The sequence below is a fragment of the Echeneis naucrates genome, chromosome 11, assembly GCF_900963305.1.
Source record: "Echeneis naucrates chromosome 11, fEcheNa1.1, whole genome shotgun sequence".
Lineage (NCBI taxonomy): Eukaryota > Metazoa > Chordata > Actinopteri > Carangiformes > Echeneidae > Echeneis > Echeneis naucrates.
Genome location: NC_042521.1, coordinates 13,915,076 through 13,936,932, shown reverse-complemented (window position 1 = coordinate 13,936,932; position 21,857 = coordinate 13,915,076). Strand labels below are relative to the sequence as shown.

The 21,857-nt window shown below is 42.6% G+C and overlaps 1 protein-coding gene across 2 annotated transcripts in view; it reads left to right on the top strand.

Annotated features, from left to right (window-relative positions):
- Positions 1–687: 687 nt before the first annotated feature.
- The window catches only part of fhod3a (formin homology 2 domain containing 3a), a 48,760-nt gene continuing 27,590 nt past the window's right edge, over positions 688–21,857 (top strand). For both annotated transcript variants that reach the window (XM_029514398.1, XM_029514397.1), the window contains exons 1-3: positions 688–1,221; positions 6,121–6,230; positions 10,609–10,676. In XM_029514398.1, coding sequence (XP_029370258.1) covers positions 1,057–1,221; positions 6,121–6,230; positions 10,609–10,676 — 343 coding nt within the window. In that variant the 5' untranslated portion in view covers positions 688–1,056. The remainder of the gene's footprint in view (positions 1,222–6,120; positions 6,231–10,608; positions 10,677–21,857) is intronic.

Here is a 21,857-nt window from a genome sequence, read left to right as displayed (position 1 = left end):
TCTTCCCACCAGAAATGTGTCCATGATAATCATTTAAATCTCCTCTTGACGTATCCCATCGCCATACCTGGCTGAATATTCCAGCGTAGGAACGCTGTGATGTGAAACAAATGAAGCAAAGACAAAGGATCTCTGTGGGTCTGAAGTAGAAGAGGCGTTGGAATTAAAAATGCTCTACTTGCACTTTCCATTGTTGGACACAAGAGGTCAGCCTTGATCAAAATGTCCCTTTAACTTGCTGCACAACTCTTTTTAGTGACTATTCCTCTGAGTGAAAGTAAAGTTAGACATGTTGTGTGTCTCTGATACTGAATAGTGAAACAAATTTTTCTCTTGGTCATATTTGACCTCAGTATGATAGCAGCTTGTTGGCGCCGCAGCATTAATTGTGACAGTGCAGCTCTATGAATAGGTCTACAGTTTATTCAACTTCATGGCATCTTTGGGTGATGATTCAGATTCTTTCTTATTCGATTACCCATTTTCCAGTCTATATTGGTCAGAAATAAAGATATTACAGCATTAGTGCAGCACATTCTCATACAGGGAGACAACGCTAAGCCGGGGACAGTGATCTGGAGGGAGGGAGGGGGAGGAGGGAGATGAGGCAGAGGGGAAAATAGATATGGGGGGGGGGGGGGGGGGAGGCTGGATTTAGAGGGACTCAGACAGACAGCAGACCGGCTGTCCCAAGCTGCGCTGATCCTTCACTCCCCAGCACCAGGCTGGAGTCCGCCCGCTGCCTCCCCCTTCTCACCGGCCACCTGCCTCTCCGAGAATAACAGCGGAACCAAAGAGCCAGGCGAGGACACTGACGGGCCTCCTGTGCCATCTCACCGGGATTCAAGCTCTCCCTCCCCCGGCTGTGAGGGCTGGACGGCTCGGACTGAGCGCACTGCGCTCTTAGCGACCCGGGTTTGTTGTCGTTACCAGGAGAGGAGCGCTCCCCAGCCAGCCAGCAGAGCCGCGGAGCTGCTGTCGGCTCCGTGCACACCGGCCTGACCTCCCCCTCTGACCCCACACACCACCCATCTCACCACCTTGCATGGATGCACCATGGCCACGTTTGTCTGCAGGGTTCAGTTTTTGGATGACACCGATCCGTTCAACAGCACTAATTTCCCGGAGCCGACCCGACCGCCGCTGTACACCTTCAGGGAGGACATCCCGCTCATCAACCAGATAGCAGGCGTCCACCGGCTGCTCAAAGCCCCGCACAAGGTAGGAGTCAGCTCGCCCCTGCGCTCTGGCTTCATGAGAACACCCCAGTGATTTTACACTAACGGGACCTGCCACGGAGCAAAAGACACACAGGAACTCTGAAACATCTCAGGGCTCAGGTTCAGACTTAAACACACACACACGTGAATACACCGTCATGTTGTTAGGCTGCTTCTGACTTCAAGCCAACTTCAAATAAACTTCCATATCCACCTTTCACGGGCTATTTAGAGAAGGCGTTCAAGCACCAGTGATTGACTCCCCAGGCTGGGGACTGTTGCAGATGCTTTCCCCTGAGACTCATTATCTCATCTTTCAATCTCAAACATACTGAAGTGCCTTTGAGCAAGTTGCGTTCCATACTGCGCTGACAGGTGCCCTGAAATGCATTGCTGCAACTGGATATATCCAATTTGGTTGTCAGATTAGTGTGCGGTGGAGGGGAAGCCTTTCCAATGTCAGTGATTTTCAGTGTTCAAGGGAATCCACATTCTTCACCATCAAGGTTGACTCAGACACACTCGCACACCCCTAGAGGCCCTAAAAGTCCAATACACACTGCATGTGATCTTATGTTTTTATTCTTCATTTGAAAACAGATGGCCCACAAGTCAAAGTGTAAATGTGGATTGAATACAGTTGAAAAGGAAAGTGAGACAAAAGGAAAGGGAGGCTGTTGGCGCACCACTCCTGACAGCAAACTAGGGTTTAACAGCAGAGTGGTTTTCCAGACTGAGTTGCTCTTTTGCTGCCCCATCTTTAAAAACCACAAAACAAATGAAAAATGGCCCTCAGTACAGAAAAGCTTATGATTACAACCTATACAAGGAGAGATGCCACAGCTTGCATTTGTGTTTGCAATTTTGTTCACATCAGGAGGAAGCCTGTGCGCAGTGGCAACTACGTATTGCATTTAGATTACAGGGATGAAACTTAAAAGTTGCAAATTCGTGCAACAGACTGTCTGGATCTAAAAGGTGGTGCTTAAAAAGGCTCAAGTGTTGTACTGTTGGAAAACGTGCTCAGTTTTTGTCTATTCTTCGAATATTTTGAGCCATTTCTTGGACTTTCTTTGTTGAAACACTCGCTCTCCCTTTTTGTTTCAACCTCCTGTGTTCTTCTCTCTGAAGAAGTCCACTGTATTATTATGCTGTGATGGTAGAGCTATGTGTATGGCTGGCTGGGCTGCATGTAAAGTATAGGTCACTTGTCCCAGAATTCCTGTGGCTGGGGCCTGGATCCCTGCGACACTTTGTTCTCCTCACTTTGGGTGCTGTGGTTTTTCTGACCTCTTCCTCCATCTCCTCTTCCACCTCTCAGACCGTGCACCAGTTCGTACATTCAAATGCAAACACTCATAAACACAATTAAGGTCGGAGTGGATTGCCAAGGCTAAACCAGTGTGCATGGGATGTGTCATTTTGTCCAAAATGCTAAATAAAGACGTCTCTGTCTGATTCACACAGAAGAGATAACCACCTTCCTCTTCACGCATAAAAGACATCAACCTAAAATTATTTTTATAAAGGCTCAACAGAGTTTATAAAATGTCACATTTTGATCAGAGATCAGTGAGTTGAATTAAGCCCAAAGACAAGTTGCCCTCCTAAAATAAAAGATGAAATGTTGAGCTCAATGCAGAAGCTTCACCATCAGTGAAACAGTTCCAGTTTTGCATAGAAAACTCCTATTCCCATAAAAAAAAAAAAAAACAACAAAGCCCAGACTTCACAGCTTAACTTTTATTTCATTACCAAGGGGTTTCAATTAAAGCAACACAAGGAGATTTAATAACTGTGTAGAACACGCCGTCCGCTGTGCTCTTCAAAGAGCCTGATCTTGTGCAGGTCTGACTTTGACTGAAAAACTTCTTAAAAACTCATCGTGTAAGTTACGTAAGGGCATCGTTAACTGTCAGCCCACTGTGGTCGCCAGTGGGCTCAGTGTTGCTTTAATGTGGAGGTAATTACCCCCTTTTCTACCCCCCTCCCCCCTTTTTTCCTCTTTGCTTTTGCTTTTCTGGGAGAATTTGATTAAATGAGTGTAAAGTATACTAGCCCCTAAGTGTTTCCCTGGCCTGTCCTGAGCCTTGAGTGTGAAGCGTTAGCGGTTCCTTCTGGAGCCACCTCTGTCCTGGCTCCATCCAGCATGATGTGTTTTGTTATGTTATTACTCCTATTACCCAAACCGAGCGTTTTAGGAAAGAGACAGCGTTTGGAGGGTGAGCTGTTAACATATTGTGTTACAAAGTGGTCCGGGGATCACTTCTCGCCATCCAAGAAGCATTTATATGGTTGAATAATGTGTGAAGATAAAGCGGCGCAGCAAAAGAGGAGGAGGAGGAGGTGACTGTGGAGCTCTGTATTGAGATATGTGTGTTAGACAAAATGGGGGATTTTCAAAAAGATAAAGGAAAGCTCTGATGAAGTGCTTAAAAGGGAAGGATGCGTTGTCACCTGGCTTGGTTGTGTATTGCTGGAAATAAGGAATAATGCTGACAGACTGGGCACAAGAAATGTCTTTGTCTTATTGTCTCTTTTTTTTTTTTTCATTCAAATTGGGGCAGTGGGACAAGGCCTGATTAACCCCACCCACTGTCTCCAGCCCCCCCTACTCAGTCAAAGCTCAATTAGAGATTTGCCAAATCTCACAAGCTGCATTGACACGACAAGTGTGGGTAAAATTTGTCCTGGGGTGCGGTAGTTGATGAGATTTTGTTCAGACTAGAGAGATGACCCTGAAAATATTGCGCTGCAGGCCTTGCGTTATTTTTATTCTGTGATTAGTTATTTTTGGCCATGCTTGAAGCCAATCAGGTAGCACTGGCCATGAATCCCTTTGCCTTCAACATTTCACTCCAGCATGAGATTAAATTTTGTTTGGTTTGTTTTGAGTGAAGTATCTCAGCAACGAAACTGACTTGAATGCATTAATCCTCCTCATTAGGATGAACAACAGCAGTGACTGTTGATAACTTTTCTTTTGCCGCTGCATAATTTCAAAATGTCAGCTTGTGGCCTTGTTTAGCTGCTCTGCTTGCACTTTTTGTTTAGTTCCAATCAGTGAATGTCAGCGTCCTGACAACGCTGATCTAAGAACGTTGTAAACATCACACCTAATGAACATCAGCATGTTGCTCTTACCATGAATACCCTGCTAGAGATACCATTTTACCATTTTACATATTAAAAGTCAAGGCTTTTGTCCTGTGCTGCTCTTATTCCACCCCTCTTCTTTCTTTCTAGTGCACACAGCATGGCAGTTCTATTTCTCAGTTGAAAAGAAAAACATGATCGCAGATGGTTGTGACAGCAATTTATTTGCTATGACAAAATTTTCTAGTCAGGATGTATCTGCTAAATGCTTGTTTTGCTTTGCAGATTAGCAATATGGCACAGGTGGATTCGTGTTGGTGTGGGGAGGACGGAAAGGGAAATTGGAGTAGATCCCAGTGTCACCTCCTTTACGAAAAGGGCATGCTCTTGGGTTTGCCTTAAGAATTAAAAGTAGCTCCGAACTGCACTACAAAGTTCATTGGCCTGTTTATGGAGCTCCTTAAATTCTCCTTTGTAACACTTAAGTCCATGCGGCGCCCCCACCAATAAACTCCCATCCCCCGTAGACACGCCCACTGTGGAGCTCCTGTGTGCATGCTGCCTCAGAGCAGAGTAAATATAGCAAAGTTATATTTACGCTGTGAGTCCATCTGACAGGCCATCTCTCTGTTTCCAAGTGAAAGGGAGGGACAGACAGAGAGCAGCAGCAGGTCTTGTGATCTGTGGTCTCTGCTGGTGAGTGAGTGGCGTCATACAGCTCACCGGTCGGGGGGGGCAACATGCCATTTGCTGGGCAAGGTTCAACCCACCAGTACCACTGAGGTGCTAAGTACTAATTCAACACATAACTCTGATCTCACTCCCCTATTCATACAACAGCATCTTTAACGCCGTGTTGCAAGGCTCGTAGACAGTTGTTGCAACATGTAATGATGTATGTTATTTTTGATTGGCTCTAGTCTCTGGGATGGCAGCTTGCACCTGCTATCAACTTGTGACTCTACTCATAAACATCGTTACCAGCCGAGTGCAGATATATTACTGTGCACCTGGTTTCAAACTCAGCAGGGTTTCTCATTACACACCAGAGTCGGTCGATTTTGACATAGGCGGCTCTGCGGTGCTATCTTAGCTCATGCATTCACAGATGGTTGGGCACAGGATTGGGCTGTTCTTGAGAAGTGATAAACAGGAACATAGCGCAATCTGTCTGTCGTGTACATAAATGCATATTTTAATTATGTATGTATGGCAAGCGCTCACTTCATTACCATAGACAAACTTAAATGTCTTTACAGCTACTATTTGAAAGCTCCAAAATCTCTCTTTCTGCCTTACCTTTCTTCTCTGGTTTTAGTTTCATGTTCCGCAGCCTTTATGGCAATAGCTCTACTACTTAATTCCCTTAACGGCTTTGCAATGCTGGAAACAGAACCACACCACATATGGCTCTCTCCTCCTTTTTCATGGAGCTGGGTGCACACTCGTGTTCAAACCCCTGCGCTGTAAACTGGCTTCTTTTTATGGGCTCAAATTGTTTTAAAAAAGGGTGTGAAATGGTGAGAGACATATTGAGGGAACATTAAAAAAGTAAGCCCAGAGACCAATGTCATTCCTGTGGGCAGTTCATATGTATATATATCACTGCCAGGGAAATTTCACATGCTACCCTGTATGTGCAAGCTCTCGATCATATTTTCCATCCCTAATGCTAAAAATGTGATGTTGAAATGGGGACAACTTCAGCTGTAGTTACGTTAAATCTAACTCGGTGTCTTAGTTCAGGGTGATTTCATTCATCCAAACTGTTTCATTAAAAAGATTTCTTCCTTCCTTTCCATAGCTCGATGACTGTGCGCTTCAGCTCTCCCACAATGGCACATATCTGGATCTGGAGTCCTCTCTGGCGGAGCAAAGGGACGAGCTGGAGGGCTTTCAGCAGGACGACACAGGGTGAGAGCGACTCACAATTATCTCCTCTGCCATGACCGCACACTTTTACTCACAGACACTTTCACTCTTCTGTGTCAAAATATCTGTAATCATCTCAGACAAAGTGATAGATCCACTTGCCTTTCTCCTCTCTCCTTCACATACACACACACACACACTTGTGAGTTTCTCCATTCTTATAAAATGGGAGGAATCACAAACTGCTGGATATGGATTTCTTGGAAGCACAAGTTCATGGAAAGTATGAAGCACTCTGGCGAGACAAATGTGCCCTCACTTCCACAGTAACAGCTCCTCTCTCACTGTACTTTTATAATAATCGTTATTGTGGTCTTAAGATTTTACAGTTCACAAACCTGTCAACTGTGGCTGCTGGGGAAAACCACATGGCCACTTTGTCAGAGTGCTGCTGTGTATCATTTTCAGCTACTCCAGTATCCCAGCTATCTCTCTTTGGAGTGAGAGGAGAAGTGGAAAATGAAAATCTGCTATTGTTTGTCCAATTTGCTCAACAATAGCGACCCTAAAAAAATATCACCTCTGCGTCTGCAGATGTATAACTATCACCCTGTGCTAATTTGGTTCTCAGTATGATCACAAATCTGAAAGCTTTCAACCATCAGAAGTATGTAACAGTTTGATTTCCCCAACACTAAAGTGATTGTTCAGCGATGCAGCATGTTTGCCCCTCCCCCAGAAGGTTCTTCAGATTTTTTAAATGCCTGCTTTTATATATATACAGACATGGACAAAATTGATGGTACCCTTCCGTTCAAGAAAGAAAAACCTGCGATGGTCACTGAAATAATAAAAAAAAAAAAAGTATACTGTATAGTGCACACCACACTGAACATGGACCAGAGAGAGCTAAGGAGAGCGTTGTCTGAGGATATGAGAAAGAAAATGATACACAAGCATGTTACAGGTACTGTAAAGGCTGTAAGACCATCTCCAAGCAGCTTGATGTTCCTGTGACTACAGCTGCTCATATTATTCAGAAGTTTAAGGTTCACGGGACTGTAGCCATCCTCCCTGGACGTGGCTGCAAGAGGAAAATTGATGACAAATTGAAGAGAGGGATAATCTGAATGGTAACCAAAGAGCCCAGAACAACTTCCAAAGAGATTAGAGGTGAACTCCAAGGTCAATGTACAGAGTGTCAGATCGCACCATCCGTCGCTGTTTGAGCCAAAGTGGACTTAATGGAGGACGCCCGAGGAGGACTCCACTGATGAAAACAAATCAAATAAAAAAGCGAGACTGGAATTTGCCAAAATGCATATTGACAAGCCACAAAGTTTCTGGGAGAATGTCCTTTGGACCGAAGAGCTTTTTGGCAAGTCACATCAGCTCTATGTTCTCAGACGCAAAAATGAAGCATACAAAGAAAAGAACACTGTACCTACTGTGAAACATGGAGGAGGCTCAGTTATGTTCTGGGGCTGCTTTCCTGCGTCTGCCACTGGGTTACATGAATGAACCATCAAGACTATCAAGGCATTCTAGAGGGAAATGTGCTGCCCAGTGTTAGAAAGTTTGGTCTCCGTCGCAGGTCATGGGTCCTCCCAACAGGATAATGACCCAAAACACACAGCTAAAAACACCAAAGAACAGCTAAGAATAAAACATTGTGCTAATCTGAAGTGGCCTTCTATGAGCCCTGCTCTAAATCCTATCGAACATCTGCGGTGAGAACTGAAACATGCCTGTTAACAGGTGCAGAAGTCTCCTTGAGAGTTAAAGAAGTCGCTTGATTGCAGTGATTGACTCAAAAAGTTGTGCAACAAAATCTTTATTTATTATTGCATTTGTCGGTTGCAAGTTATTTCAATGACCATTGTGTATTTTTGTGTATTTTTATTTCTTTAACTGAAGGGTACCAACAATTTTGTCCACGTCTGTGTATACATATAAAAACAAATGTTTAAGAAATCTTGAAATGTGAGTGTACAGGTGGCTTGCCTTCCCAGTGAAAAACCGTGGGAAAACTATCATGAAAAATATTAGCCACAAGTACGTACTGTTTGCAAAAAGAAGCAGGCATGAGAATTTGTACAATAAGTTGCAAAAAAATAAACTACCAGATAATCTTAAAAAATCTCAATCTTCCATTACACCACCCCACATCAAATTTAGTTATTGTTATTTTTTTGTGACTAAATCCAGTTAGCATTTAAAAAACAAACAAACAACTTTTTAAAAAGATAGAAATTTAGAAAATTCTAAAAACCAAGAGACCAAATAAAATGTGCTCACCCACAATGTGTAGGCTTAGGTTTAGCTACAACCTCGTTAGCTGACTATTGTGTAATACCAGGAGTTTGAAACAGAGCCACTGTTGCTAAGTTGACCTGGTGTTGAAACACAAATAGCTGTATAACAAACAGGTGACAGTAGCATCAGGGAGTTGGCTGAATAAACTGCGTTACTCTTTGCTGTCGAGGTTAACTCCCAACTTTAGAGGTATATGTTGTTCTCAGCTTTTGCCTCCAACACTGTTGTGTCACGTAAAATCTCATCAGAAAAGACTGTCACGCAAACCTCAGTGGAAGGCCGCTGGACACACCACAGCATTTTTTACAAAAGTTGTGGTATGCTAATCTATTTAGGGGCCATGGGTGGCAGCATGATAAGTGATGGCTGACCCCACAGAGTCTGGCTGTTCTCTGGGTCTGTTTGTATGTGTCTTGTCTCCATGTGTGCATGGATTTGTTTGTCCGGTTGCGAGTGCGTCTTTGTCGTGCACCTGATGGGGCATTTGACAGATGATGGGCAGGTGAATGGGGACTGTGTGCGTTTGTATATGTGTGTGTGTGTGTGTGTGTTTCTGCAGTGACTGACATCTTGAGAAACTGGTTGGGTTGGATAGGCATGTCTGTCCTCCTGCTAAACTCAGGTCATTCTGCACTGACAGTGGGAAATGAATCACATATTGGACTGGGCTTGACCTTTTCTTGGCCAAAAATCACAAAGACCGAAGATGGATGCTTCTGCTGCAAAGCCTGCCCTGTCCTCCCTTCGTTGGACGTGGCCGAACACGGGTTAGATAGCATCAAAAATGAATGAACCAGTCACACTCAGTCCCTTCGGCCTCACACTGTATCTTTTATTTTTGCTTTAAAGTCAAGGTATTGACAACTTGAAGGCATCGTGAAGTGCTATGCTGTGGCAGTAAATTTTAATTTGAAATAATGCACTGTCGTTCTGACCAGTTGTTGTGGTGCTACATTGTATAATGTCATTTAGTCACATTAACCGTCTCATTTCTCACAATAACAATGTGATAAACATAAATGTATATTTTTAGGAAAAAGAGTTTTTACTGACAAGCTACAACTGCAAAACGGAAAGAGAAAAATGAGAAGTGTATAAGTGTATAAAAAGCACATTGGTGTATAACTCAGAATTTATGTTCCCACACATCTAAAATGTGTTGCAATTCCAGCTGCGGTTGGACACTGCTGACTGCAGTTGACAGTAAACAAAGTCCTCTGGTGACTGGACAGCTCAAAGTATGTTTCCGCCGACTGGAAGCTTAAGAGAAAAATTGGATGACAACTGTCGTAGATCATGAGGCTGGTATTTAAAGTATCATAAAGTAACAAGTAATGTTTGCTCCTGTCAGTCTTTCTCAGTTGCTGCTTTAACTGTAGCGACCCGCTCTTGCACAGCAGAGAGGTCTGGAAGAATGAATTTGCGCTATCAGCATCTCAAGAGATCGTGTTAACATTTTGCTCTATTTCCAAGAAAAGCTGATAACAGAGCTTAACGGCAAGATAGGAGGCCAGCTGCTCTCTTGTTTGGGTGTATGCTATCCTTATTTCATGTTATGCGTAACAAGTGTCTTCCAGCTGTGTTGGGTGCTCTCACTACATACTGTCGTGATGGATATCAGCGATTAGGTCTGACAGATTGGAGAATGAGGGCTGATGTTGGAAGTGAGAGTTTGATTTGTTTTTATAATACCGTTACGCTTTACTTTCATGTTTGTGGGCACTTATTTTGTTTTCCTACTGGAAATATGCTGTGCATGAACGTGTACGCGTTCGCACAATGGTGTGTGGCGGTCTATAGATGTGTATGGGTGTTGTGTCTGCTCCTGCGGTTCTGCTGTCTGTCCTCACGGCTCAGATGTCTATCAGTATAAGGGTACTTATCTTATGCAGGCCACCATTTGTCCTCACCGTTCCCATCATGCCAACAGGTTTGCTCATCTTAACAAATCCTGTGCCTTGAAATCTGATTTTTCTTGACACAAACAACACAAACACTTTAAGCTAGACAGATAATTTTTCTGCTCCCATGAAAATTACACCAGAAATTGAGCATAAGTCATCTGATTGCTGATATCTTTATCACTCTGTTATTTCTCTTTTAGGTCCAGAGGGAAGAAGCACAGTGTTATTTTACGGACCCAGCTGACCGTCCGTGTACACGCCTGTATTGGTGAGTATTGAGCGACATGCTTTTATGTGTTTAGCATGAGTTCCTCCCTGGACAAACACACACATACACAGCTAGACACCTCAGCAAGCCCAAGGACTCTACTCCACATTTTGATGGCTGTCCAGATTTCACTTGTGGTACAAGCTGGGGTTAGACCTGAGGCAGGTTTGACTGGAGTGTGAAGGTTTTCCATATTCACCATAGTTTACACATCATGTCAGCTGTGGCATTAGAATTGTGGTGACCGTTTTTATTTGTCGACATGCGTATGTGGTTTATAAGTGCATGTCATCGCAGTAGCACTGTCTTGTCATAGCTCAGCTTCTTCCTTCCGCTCCTGGTGTAGTCCTGATTTTGCTTTTGCTCAGGTGATGCTGATGGGAAAGATGGAAGAAGAAAGAGAGGGAGAAAAAACAGGGATACGATGAGGATTTCAATATTGGATAGGAAAGCGCAATCACATTTTTTAACACCAAACATGTTTTACCTCTGTCATATCTCTATCCAACATATAAACCCCCCCACCTCCTTGATGAAATCTGAACTTTTCATGTCGCACTGGCATCAGGTTAAAGTTTTATTTTGGTTTATGGCTTACCCACTTGACCTGTCACATAATACATACACTGATGTAGTTTAATGGTATTTAAAAAAGTAATACTTCTGGGAACATGAACATGGAGGATTTTGGTCTCTGGCCATGTTGCTTTAAAGTAAGTTGGACTAAAGTCAAAGCCCAGTCATATAAAAAGCAAGCATTTCTTTTACTTCTCTCTTGTCTTGTGGTTTGTCTTTTTTCATCTGAGTCTTTCTCTGTCTTTACCTCAGTCTCTCCACATAAATCCAAATCATCCCATTTATTCTTTCCCTGTCCCCGGGGTCTGTGCTCCTCATCCCTTTCCACCACGTCTTTCCTGCGTGGTCAACATTCTCCATGCCAGTGATAGCAGGGCTAATTCTGGATCCCAGAGAAAGCCACTCTCATTGGTGGAGATCATGATGAGGTGAAAGGTCAGTCAGAGTGAGGGCGTGTTAAGGAGAGAAAGTGTGCTCATACAGAAATAATAATCTTTCAGTTTAATATGTAAATATATAATCACATTAAACTGAAAGATTAGTGTTTCTGCATGTGCGTGTTTTCTCTCCTTAATGTGTATATGTGTATATTTATAATGCAACACTGTCATCAAACAAGTTGATTTGCTCTGATGAAAATCAAAAGGGTCTTAATCCACTTTTTGTTAGATTTGCCAAAAGCTATAGTAATATTAGTAATAAAGCTATAGTATATTAAATTAAAGAATGACATGATGTCCAATTTAGTATTTAGCCAACCTTATTTTTGTGTTTTATATTGTTTTCTTTCATCTCAGTCTCATCTATATGATAGAAAGTGGACCTTTGCATTTCAATCACACACGGAAAGTACATGGTCACTGTACGAAGTCACATCATTTCTGTCATTATATTTAAACGGGCCTGAGCGTGAGCTGGTGTCAGCTAAATCTCTCTCTCATGCCATGCAGACATGCACACACACAAGGTCTAATGAGGGATCGTCCCATGACTCAACATGATGTGAAGAAAACCAGTTCTGGTTATATTTACTTTCAGAATCAACTCCTTATTCGAATAGTTTGTCTTTATTGGGGAAAAGACCGCATCACCACCATATGAGATGCATTTCCTTTTGAGCGGCATTTTGCCCAGTGCCAAAGTGAAATCATACTGTTTGCTCACTATGTTGGCCACTATCCAGACTTCATTCAGAGTGGCATAAATGTGGAGCAGCAACCGGATCCTGACTGGACATGATATTCTGGAGTGGCAGGTTGTAATTCACACAGAGGTATAATCAGACAGTTCGAGTGGGTTAAAGATCCGTTGGCTTTAGAGATCTACTGACCACTCTCCAACCCCCTCTGCTTCAATGAGTCGGTTCAGCTCTACACTCGTCTAAACGTTCAATGCTCTCTAATCCTTCCAGGCCTTGACCTTCAAATCGCTGGAGTAGCGGTCAGCATAATATCCAGAAAAACCACAGCTACAGATTGCTGTTGAATCAGGAACCTGTGGCTCACAAGTAGTTGGTTAGTGTAGTAGGATTACATGCATCATGGAGAGAGTTAAGAGTATGGATTACCGATCGGGCTCCATGTTTAGTTTTCATGATTAAAATGCAGGAAAGGATCAATTCTCTGCGTATTTTATAATCTTACTGGCATCATCAGCACTCAGACCTTCAAAGCTCCTTGAGTCATGCATCGATCTTCTTTCGAGGGCAGAAGGTTCAGAAAATGACTATGAGAAACCCAGTTCTCCTTGGCATTTCTTGGCAACCACTAGCAAAAGATCATATTACAAGCTGCCTTGCCAGCTTGGGATTAAACATGCTGTGTGTGTGTGTGTGTGTGTCTGTGTGTGTGCAAGCAAAGGTGACAGTTTTTTTGCTTATATATATATATATATATATATATAGGACAGGTTGGCGTGGTGGCGTAGCGAAGCAGTGGCTTTGTCTGCAGGCATGTGTATGTGAGGCCTCTATCCCTCTTAGCACTCACTACATAATGCCCACCTGGAGATTGGGGTCACTTTCAAAACAGTTTATCTTTAACTTAGGGAGAAATGTCCTGAGGTTCAGGTTGAATAAAGTTTGGCCGGTGCCTCAACAATTTTCATTCGTTCCTTTTTTCTACTCGTGGGCCCTCTCTGTCTCAGCTGATCCTGCGGCCTGCAGCCCTGCTCGAGTGCCAATCAGAACCTCTTGTTTGAGGTTTAATTTTAGCTACCTCTGCCACAGCAGAGTTGTTCTGGACGGGTTGACGGCTGCAGAGAGGTGGTACAGGGATGAGGGTGAAGTGCAGGTGATATCTTTAGAAAGCGTTGACAGCACAGAAACATGTGAGGGAGGCAGCACAGCGCTGATTTTCCTGTCCACTAAATGCACAAGTTACAGGAAGCAAAAGGTGAGAAAAGGGGTTGATTGAGGAAGCCAGAGGAAAACTAGACGGAATAACGTTGACAAGCAGACTTGGAAATGATCCAAATGTTACCTTTTTTCACATCCCTATCACATGCAGTTTTTTAAAGATTTAACAAGACGAGACATTGGGCTGAAAACATCAGTTGCCTCCGAAGGCATCAGTGTTTCCTACATGCCACAGCATGAAGTGTCAAAACAATTCATTTGCTAGGGATGTGAATTTATATTTATTATATGGTCATACTTACACCCTAACCCTAACCCTTACGGCTGTAAAAAGAGCGACCTTGTTACCTAATTATTTGAAGGCCACTGGACAATTATTGCAAAGCTAGAGCAGAGAAGGTCCAAAGTGGAAATAGCCATCTTCTTGTGAGCTTGAATGTGGATTGGAATTATCATAAGAACCCAACAGTCTGACAGATCAGGTAAAAAATCTGATGGCAATGTACTGTGCATTTCAACATGCGCTCACAAAAATAATTAGGCCTAATATTTAAGATTTATTTTAAATGTGTATAAAATTTCCATCCATTTGGATTACACAGTTAATATAAACAAACTAATAAACTTAATACTTATATTAAAATGCACAATAACAAGTTTATATATTTATCATCAATACATCCAATTAGTTTCAATTTCACAGAACACACAGCTAGACATATTTAAACCGTGTTCATACGTTTTAACTGATTTAATGTAATTGTTTTCACAATCAACAGATTTATGCTGATTCTAACAAATTTTAATAAATACAATTTTAATGTTTATGATTATTTAAATAAAATGAAATAGATGCAAACACTAAATAATAAACTATACCATAATTAATATTTTTGAGTGCACTTGCAATGACAGACATAACATACCCATACACAATGCCTTTGGTTATTTAAGGTACTACATACATTACATTTGTGTTTTTTCCAGGGGATAAACCTTTGGTGCCACTATACAGATTGTTGAAAAAACTCTATAGTGGAGACACTCATTCGTCATCTACTGCTTATCTGTTTCCGGTTCATGGGGGGTGCTGGAGCCAATCCCAACTCACACTGGTTGAGGTCAGGGTGCACCCTGGACAGGTCCACAGTCCATCACAGGTCCAACACACAGAGACAGACAGAGACCAACAACCACTCAGTCACACTCAGACCTGCGGACAGTTTAGAGTCACCAGTTAACCCAAACATGATGTTTTTGGACAGTGGGAGAAAACCCATATAAGTCTGGGGGGATCATAAAAACTCTGCACAGAAAGGCCCCAGACCCTAGAACTGATCCCATGACCTTATTGTTGTGAGGCAACAGTGCTAACCACTATGTCCTCGTGCTGCCCCTATAGTGTAGACATTGTCGTACATTTACATCCAGGAAATACTTATTTTGGCCAACTCTCTTGGACCACCACCTCCTGAAATATAAGGCTCTTTATCTAATAAGTGTTTTTACTCTGTGGCCGCTAGCATCTTCCCTCTGTCAGTTTTTAGAGTTGTTCAGCTGAACGCTGCTGCCTCTTGTGGCTGAAATGATACAATGAAAGTGCTACCAGTGTGAACCAAAAAGGAAGGGAAGGAAAAACAATAACACTGAGCTAAAGGTTACTGGCTAAAATACCTTGCATATATAAGTATATAAGTACAGAACATAACAAGACAAAAACTAAATGCAAGCCAAAACTAATTCATAAATTTGAGACCAAAGATAACTAAAACTTTTAGGATAAATTTTAAAACCACATACCAAGCTGCACTTGCTGAGCACAGACTATAATTTTCTTATTTGTACCCTGTAAACTGCATATTACTTACCAGAATGTTTTCAGGATCCCAAAGCTTCCCATGCAGGCTCATTTCCCAGCCCCTCCTGTAGTGAGGGGATATGCTGTAATTAAATACAGTTTAAGTGATCAAATATAGACAGGGTATGCTATCTGACAGGTAAAGCTCCCTGTAATGAGTGGTGCAGCAGGTGAAACAAAAGAACCGGAGTGCAGAACAAAAGACCTCGCATGTGTTTCTGAGCCTGTTCAATCCCTCGGCACTGAGCTCTGGAATTTCACCTTTTTTTCAAAAAAATTTGGCTCCTATATACTCCCAGATTTCTGTGCTCCAATTATCCATCCCTAATCACCCCCTGCAGTACTGTAAGGGAGGCGAGGGGGGCTGGAGGTTAAGGTGGAATAAAGATTGACTTTCTTTGACTTTTTTTCCGGTGCTGTTGTTAAATAACAAATTAACATTGTGTCGAAAAATGTTGCTACATATGTCTGTTTATCTTCAGCTTCCCCTATCAGCACAGGCTTCATTATTCCCCAAATAGGCCTGTCCACACACTTTCTCCTTTCTCTCACTTCCCTTCAAACAGGGGGTTTACACTGCCTGTGTTTACACACTGTAAAGAGATATTTTAGGGATTTCATGGAATCGGCGAGAGTTGCTCAAATCAAAATCTCCGTAAACATGAGCTTACTGACATGGTGGTCTCCGGTGGAAAAAAATCGTTAGTCATTACCTGATGTTGCTTCACTCGTGGGGGTGCAGTGAACCTCAAGATGCCTCTGAAAGAGATGACTACAGCTGGTTCTAGCAGTGATTTACAGCGCTGATGTCCTCCTGCTGTGGGAGATAAAGCCTGGTAATGGCATGGTGTGACATGGAGATAATACTTAATGGGTGATGGGTAAGCTGGTGTACAGTCAGACATCTGTGGCCATGCAGTTGTCAAACTCCAGACCTCCAGACAACCTTTAGCCTAACGGGCTCTAACTGCTTTTCAATCTGGCATAATGTCCCCTTCATCCTCTTTTCTAACTGGTGTAGTTCAGACACACTCTGCTGCTGTTGTTTAACCGCTGCATTTTCATTGCCTTCCATGGCTTGCATGCATTATCCTCTAAATCTATATTTACTTCTCTCAGCTCCACTCACTGTGTGTGACTTTTTGTTCTTATAGACCCCTGTGGCTTTGGCTTGGAGTTGCGCTTTACAATCTCTCTATTTGCCGTCAACAAGAATAAAAACAAGTTTTCAACCTGTCACTCCGCCTTTGTTTTTCATCGCACAGCCACAAAATCTTCTGTGCATGTTTGTTTATGTTTATGTGTCCGTATTTTGTTTTCACTCCCTCAGCATAACCTAAAATCAGCAGTTATGATTCATAATAGACGCCACCCCTTCTCGCCTTTCATCTTTGTTTCACAGAGAGAAAAAAGGAATGCAAAATCATTCAAATAGTTTTCCCTTGACCCTCACCAGCAGCTGAGACCCTGAGGAGCAACTGAGAGCATTGCGCCCACATGAGTCATGCCTTACTTACTGCTGTGGGAGATGGAGAGATGGGCCAATGAGGCACCGGGGATAGAGGTGTGGAGCAATAGAAGTTGTAGAATAACATGCCCGTAACATGTATCTATCCTGCAGCTGTGCTGCGCAGAGTTGGGGACCCTGGACTAAATAAAGTTATCCTAGTGTCTCGTGTTGTGAGCCATGAGAAAAGACCCCAGAATTAAATGATGCATATTGGAGACCACACTCAGTTGTCAGGCTCCACCATTTCACATTATGCTGTGAAACTACAGTGTGATTACTTCTGGCTTTTATGGTTTTGCTGTGTAATCTGGTTGTATGTTGGAGCTGTGACTGCGATCAGTTGCTGTGGTGTCGGGTCCTGTCTATATGTCACAGTCTTCAGCTTTCTGTGGATGTGGCAGGGTTTTCCCTGGGATCTATTATGCTGACAAACACAAGCAGCCCACGTCTTGTGCTCTGGCACAGAATACTGCTGTTTGGGTTTTTTTTTTTCTCTCCCCAAGCCTCAGTGTGCAGAAGAAATATCACTACGTGTGTGTGTGTGTGTGTGTGTGTGTGTGTGTGTGTGTCTGTGCACATGTCTCAGTGTTGTGTCTGGGCTCGTTCGTATCTCCACCCGAATGTGCCTGCACAAACCTCTGGCTGGTTTAATCATTGTGAAGCTGTTACATAATGCAATAAAACATTACAAGTACCACAAGCTAAACATCCAGCACACACTGGAGAATCTGTGGGCTTGGCATTTCATCCAGTCATGGGGTTTTAGAAATGATGGGTTTAGGGAATGTGTGGAGACAGAAGGGGAGATGGATGATTTCCAGGGAAATGGTAAATCACTTTGGGAAGGAAGAAAGAGGGAAAAACAAAGCGAGGAGGAAATGCACCTGCCAGACGGAGCAGCCGCAGCGACTGGCAGGTAGCTCTGCAACTTATGTCATGTCTGTGTCTGCTGACTTACAGGTGAGGAGAGGGAAGACAGAGACAGACACACCACATCGTTCCAGCTGCTGTTTTCTATTCACAACTTACAGTGCCATTTTATGATCATTTATCTTGGCTTCTTAATGGCCTACAGTCACAGCTGATGTGAATCATGCCCATTTTACCCATAGGATGCTTTGAAACCTAATTTTATTTTTGTTTATCTGTCATCTCTGTTACTTGACACACTACCCTCCCTCCTGTCAGTATTCAACACAAACAGAGAGATGATAGTAAACAGATAAATCGAAAATAAGTAGGCTGATGTCTCCTGTAGTTTTAAATTCAGCTCACTGTGCTGTGCCATCTTCATACAGTAGTTTGTCTCATGTCATCGTGTCTTCTGTACTTGGAACACACACAGACAGATTGACAGATACAAACAAAGGAAAGGGTGTAATATCAGCCATGTGTAGAATGAGTCAGAGCAAGATTTCACTCAACTAATCCACTCAGCAAGCAGCACATATCCTCCAATATCCTCTCTGTTTGCTCGCACTGGCTGCTGTTAGTACGGCTTTGGTTTCTCCATCTGTTTCTGCTCTGTTTGTCTTTCTCACTCTTTCTATGGTCTTCTTTCTCTCATTGACACCTCCCATCCTCTTGTCTCTTTTTTTAGACACCCAATCCATATCACACATTTGGAAGAGACTCGCAAATAACACTTTGACACTGAATTAACTCAGATTATGATTTGAATTGTCTACGTCATTTATTATATCATCAACACTTGTTCTGCGTGCACCTCAACTAAAAATGTGCATTGTTGTACATAAAGTCGTTGTCTCTCATTTTATTTCATCTATCTTTCATACCCACCTTTCATTTTTCAGTCCTGTTTCTGCCGTGCTCTAATGCTGCACATGCCCAGTGATTCCAGTCAGTTAACAATGACACAAGCATCGAGCGTGAGAAGTGACAAAGTTGGAACGACAAAGGCTGCGGGGCGAGTGAGGGAAAACACTGAGTGGTTGTTTCACACGTGCGCAGCTGAATGTGGGATTGAGAAACACAATATTTCCCACAACTAACTTTTGTTTCTGGCTGCACGCTGCAGAAAATCAGGCCACAGTTTAGTATTCAACTAAAATTTACTATTAGAGATAAAATCCAATCAAAGGGCAACTTGGATGCACAGGAGAAAAATGTTAGCACCATCCAGTGTTTGGAAAGAAGTTGAATAAAATGTGGTAAATAATGGTACCAAGGAAAAAAAAAGCAATTTCTGGAAGCCCAATTTTTTTGTTCTCTTAGCAAGAGTTGGAAAATGAATCCCACTGTCATAAAAGTATGCCATATGAGAATCTATAGCCAGAAGCCTTTTATCTTATTTTAGCATAGGGACAGGAATAAGGAATAGAAAAAGCTGTCCTGACTCTGTACTCTACTGTATTGTAAAATAATCAACCTTGTTTAGCTTGTACGAAATCCAAAGTGTAAGCAGGACTCATCGTGGTTTTAATGGAATATTGAACTATGGATGCTAGTTTATCATCTGTTGTGACTGTCCTTGTGGATACAGCGTAGTAAACAAAGAAGTCTGTGCCTGTTTATGTGTGAGAATATAGAGCAGAACTGCAGCTGCCGACCAGACTCGGTCATTGCTGTGCCTGTAAGAAAAGTTGGCTATATTTGTGTTGTAGGTGACTATTCCTATGTGTGTGTGCATGTGTTTTTGGCCTCACTCAGAGGTGCCAGAGGCATGTGAAGGGCACAGGGTGTTTTGGTCTCTCTCTCTCTCTCTCTGTGTATGTGCTATTTGTAAGCATGTGTGGGTCTGTGTGTATTTTTATGGGTTTGCTTATGTTTATGTGGTAGTGGGTTCCCCTCCTCCTACTGCCCCTCTCTCACAGCTGATGTCCTACAGAGTCCAAGGTTGCAGTGCAGTGATGTTCTGTGCGTGTGTGTGTTTCTGACATCATTGTGTTAACTATTACATATAGCCTTTAGCCTATAGTGTTTGTGTTAACAGTAGGTATTTGCCTGTGGGATGTGTGTACATGCTTGTGTGTGTGTGTGTGTGTGTGTGTGTTTTTCGCTGCAGAGCTTAGTGTAATCTTTATCTAGGTCTGTTGCCATTCTTTAAATCTCGTGGATCCCAGAGTGAAACCTTGGAGGTCTCACTCTGTCTTTCTTTCTATGTATCTCTTGCACACACACACACACACACACACACACACACACACACACACACACACACACACACACACACACACACACACACACACACACAGACTAAGCTCATTGGGCCTCTATCGTCATCTGTGCCATCAGCAGCTTCCAGTACTCACACTGCAGGCCAAGACCAACAGACAAAAAATAGATGGTCGCAAAATAACCAAGTTGTGCTCAGCAGTCTGGCCTTTGCTGCCTGCCAATTTTTCCCTTTCACTTCACTTGACATAAGAGTGAAATCATACATAATTCTCCGAACTGTATCAGTTCATGACAGATTGATAGATTATTTATTCTTTTCATTTCAGATTAATGGACATGTCACTGAACAGATGTGTGCACACAAGAAAGGAATTCCACAACAGCACCTTTGCACATGTGTAGCAGCAGAAATGCAAACCCCTACTGAGAAATATTACATGCAAAAGGTCAAAAAATAAAATGATATTTAATATTACACTGAGTGGTCTGCAACAAATGGAAACTTATCTGCCACTGTAGCAATTTCTGGGCGGAGGAATTCCTGTCACAGGTGAAAATTGCATTTGATTTGAGGGAAATTGACTCATCCGCTAATTTGCTCGACTGTAGGACAGCACAAACACACAGTGCACTCCATGACCTGAACAAAGATTGAACCCAGTATCCAGAGTTGTTACAGTATGCCTGATACCCCATACACCTATATTTAGCATGATGCCAGCACATGGGTAGAAAGACTTCCTGGGATTAAACCAAACTCTCCAGCGTGTCATTACACCTCATGCTCCTCTCACTTCTTTATTTTAGATCCCACCCACAACCCACTTTTAAAGCCAACTGACTGATAGGGCCAGACAGCCGTGTGGGGGCTTTTTTAGAGGGGTGCAATGAAATCCCCCCGAAACACGAGTCAGCGGTTATAACTGGGCTTAAATACAGAATCACCAGCTGTGACCCACCCCTCTTCTCTCCTCTCTCTCCTGGCCCACAGACAGTTGGACCATCCTGGAAATGACTTCTCTTGGTTGACCTCAGTGTGTGCTTATCTGCAAATATCCTGTGACCTGATAAAGATGTGTCACTCTAATATAATTCTAATAAAAGCACAAAGAGTACAAGAGGTTTACACACTTACAGCTTAGAGTTCAAAGCTTCTTGTTTGTAGTGGCAGTGATTTTTTTGGGGGGGTGTATTTATATGAATTATCATTGTACCTGAACTAATCGAAATTAATCTGCATTTTTTTGTGCAGACATCAGCATGAAATCTGCAGATTGCTGTTTGCAGTTGCTCCCCGGGCAGAACGGACTAAATAAACGAATATCCAGTCACTGTTCAGTTGACTTCCACAGTTTCACATCTCGATTAAAATCCCCTCGACAAACACAAACAAACTAAAATAAGCCTGCTGTCATTTTTCACTTTCCTAGATGTCATTACCAAACGGTGTTACAGCAGCGTCATAAACTGCCGCAGGTCTACAATGACTGCATAAACATTGGCATATTTGATTGTGGGATTGTTGGGACTCTGGGAAACTCATAAAGTCCCTTAAAATGTTTTTGTTCAAGTTTTAATAACTTTATTTCCACAAAATTGACATTTTGCACGCAATAACCCTGATTTGAAGTACAAGTAACCGCTTTCTACATGCATAGATTAATATGAGGATTTTAAAGATATGATAGGCAAGTTCTGGAAATCAAAAGAGTGCTATGAAATCCCACACAACTCTCTCATGAC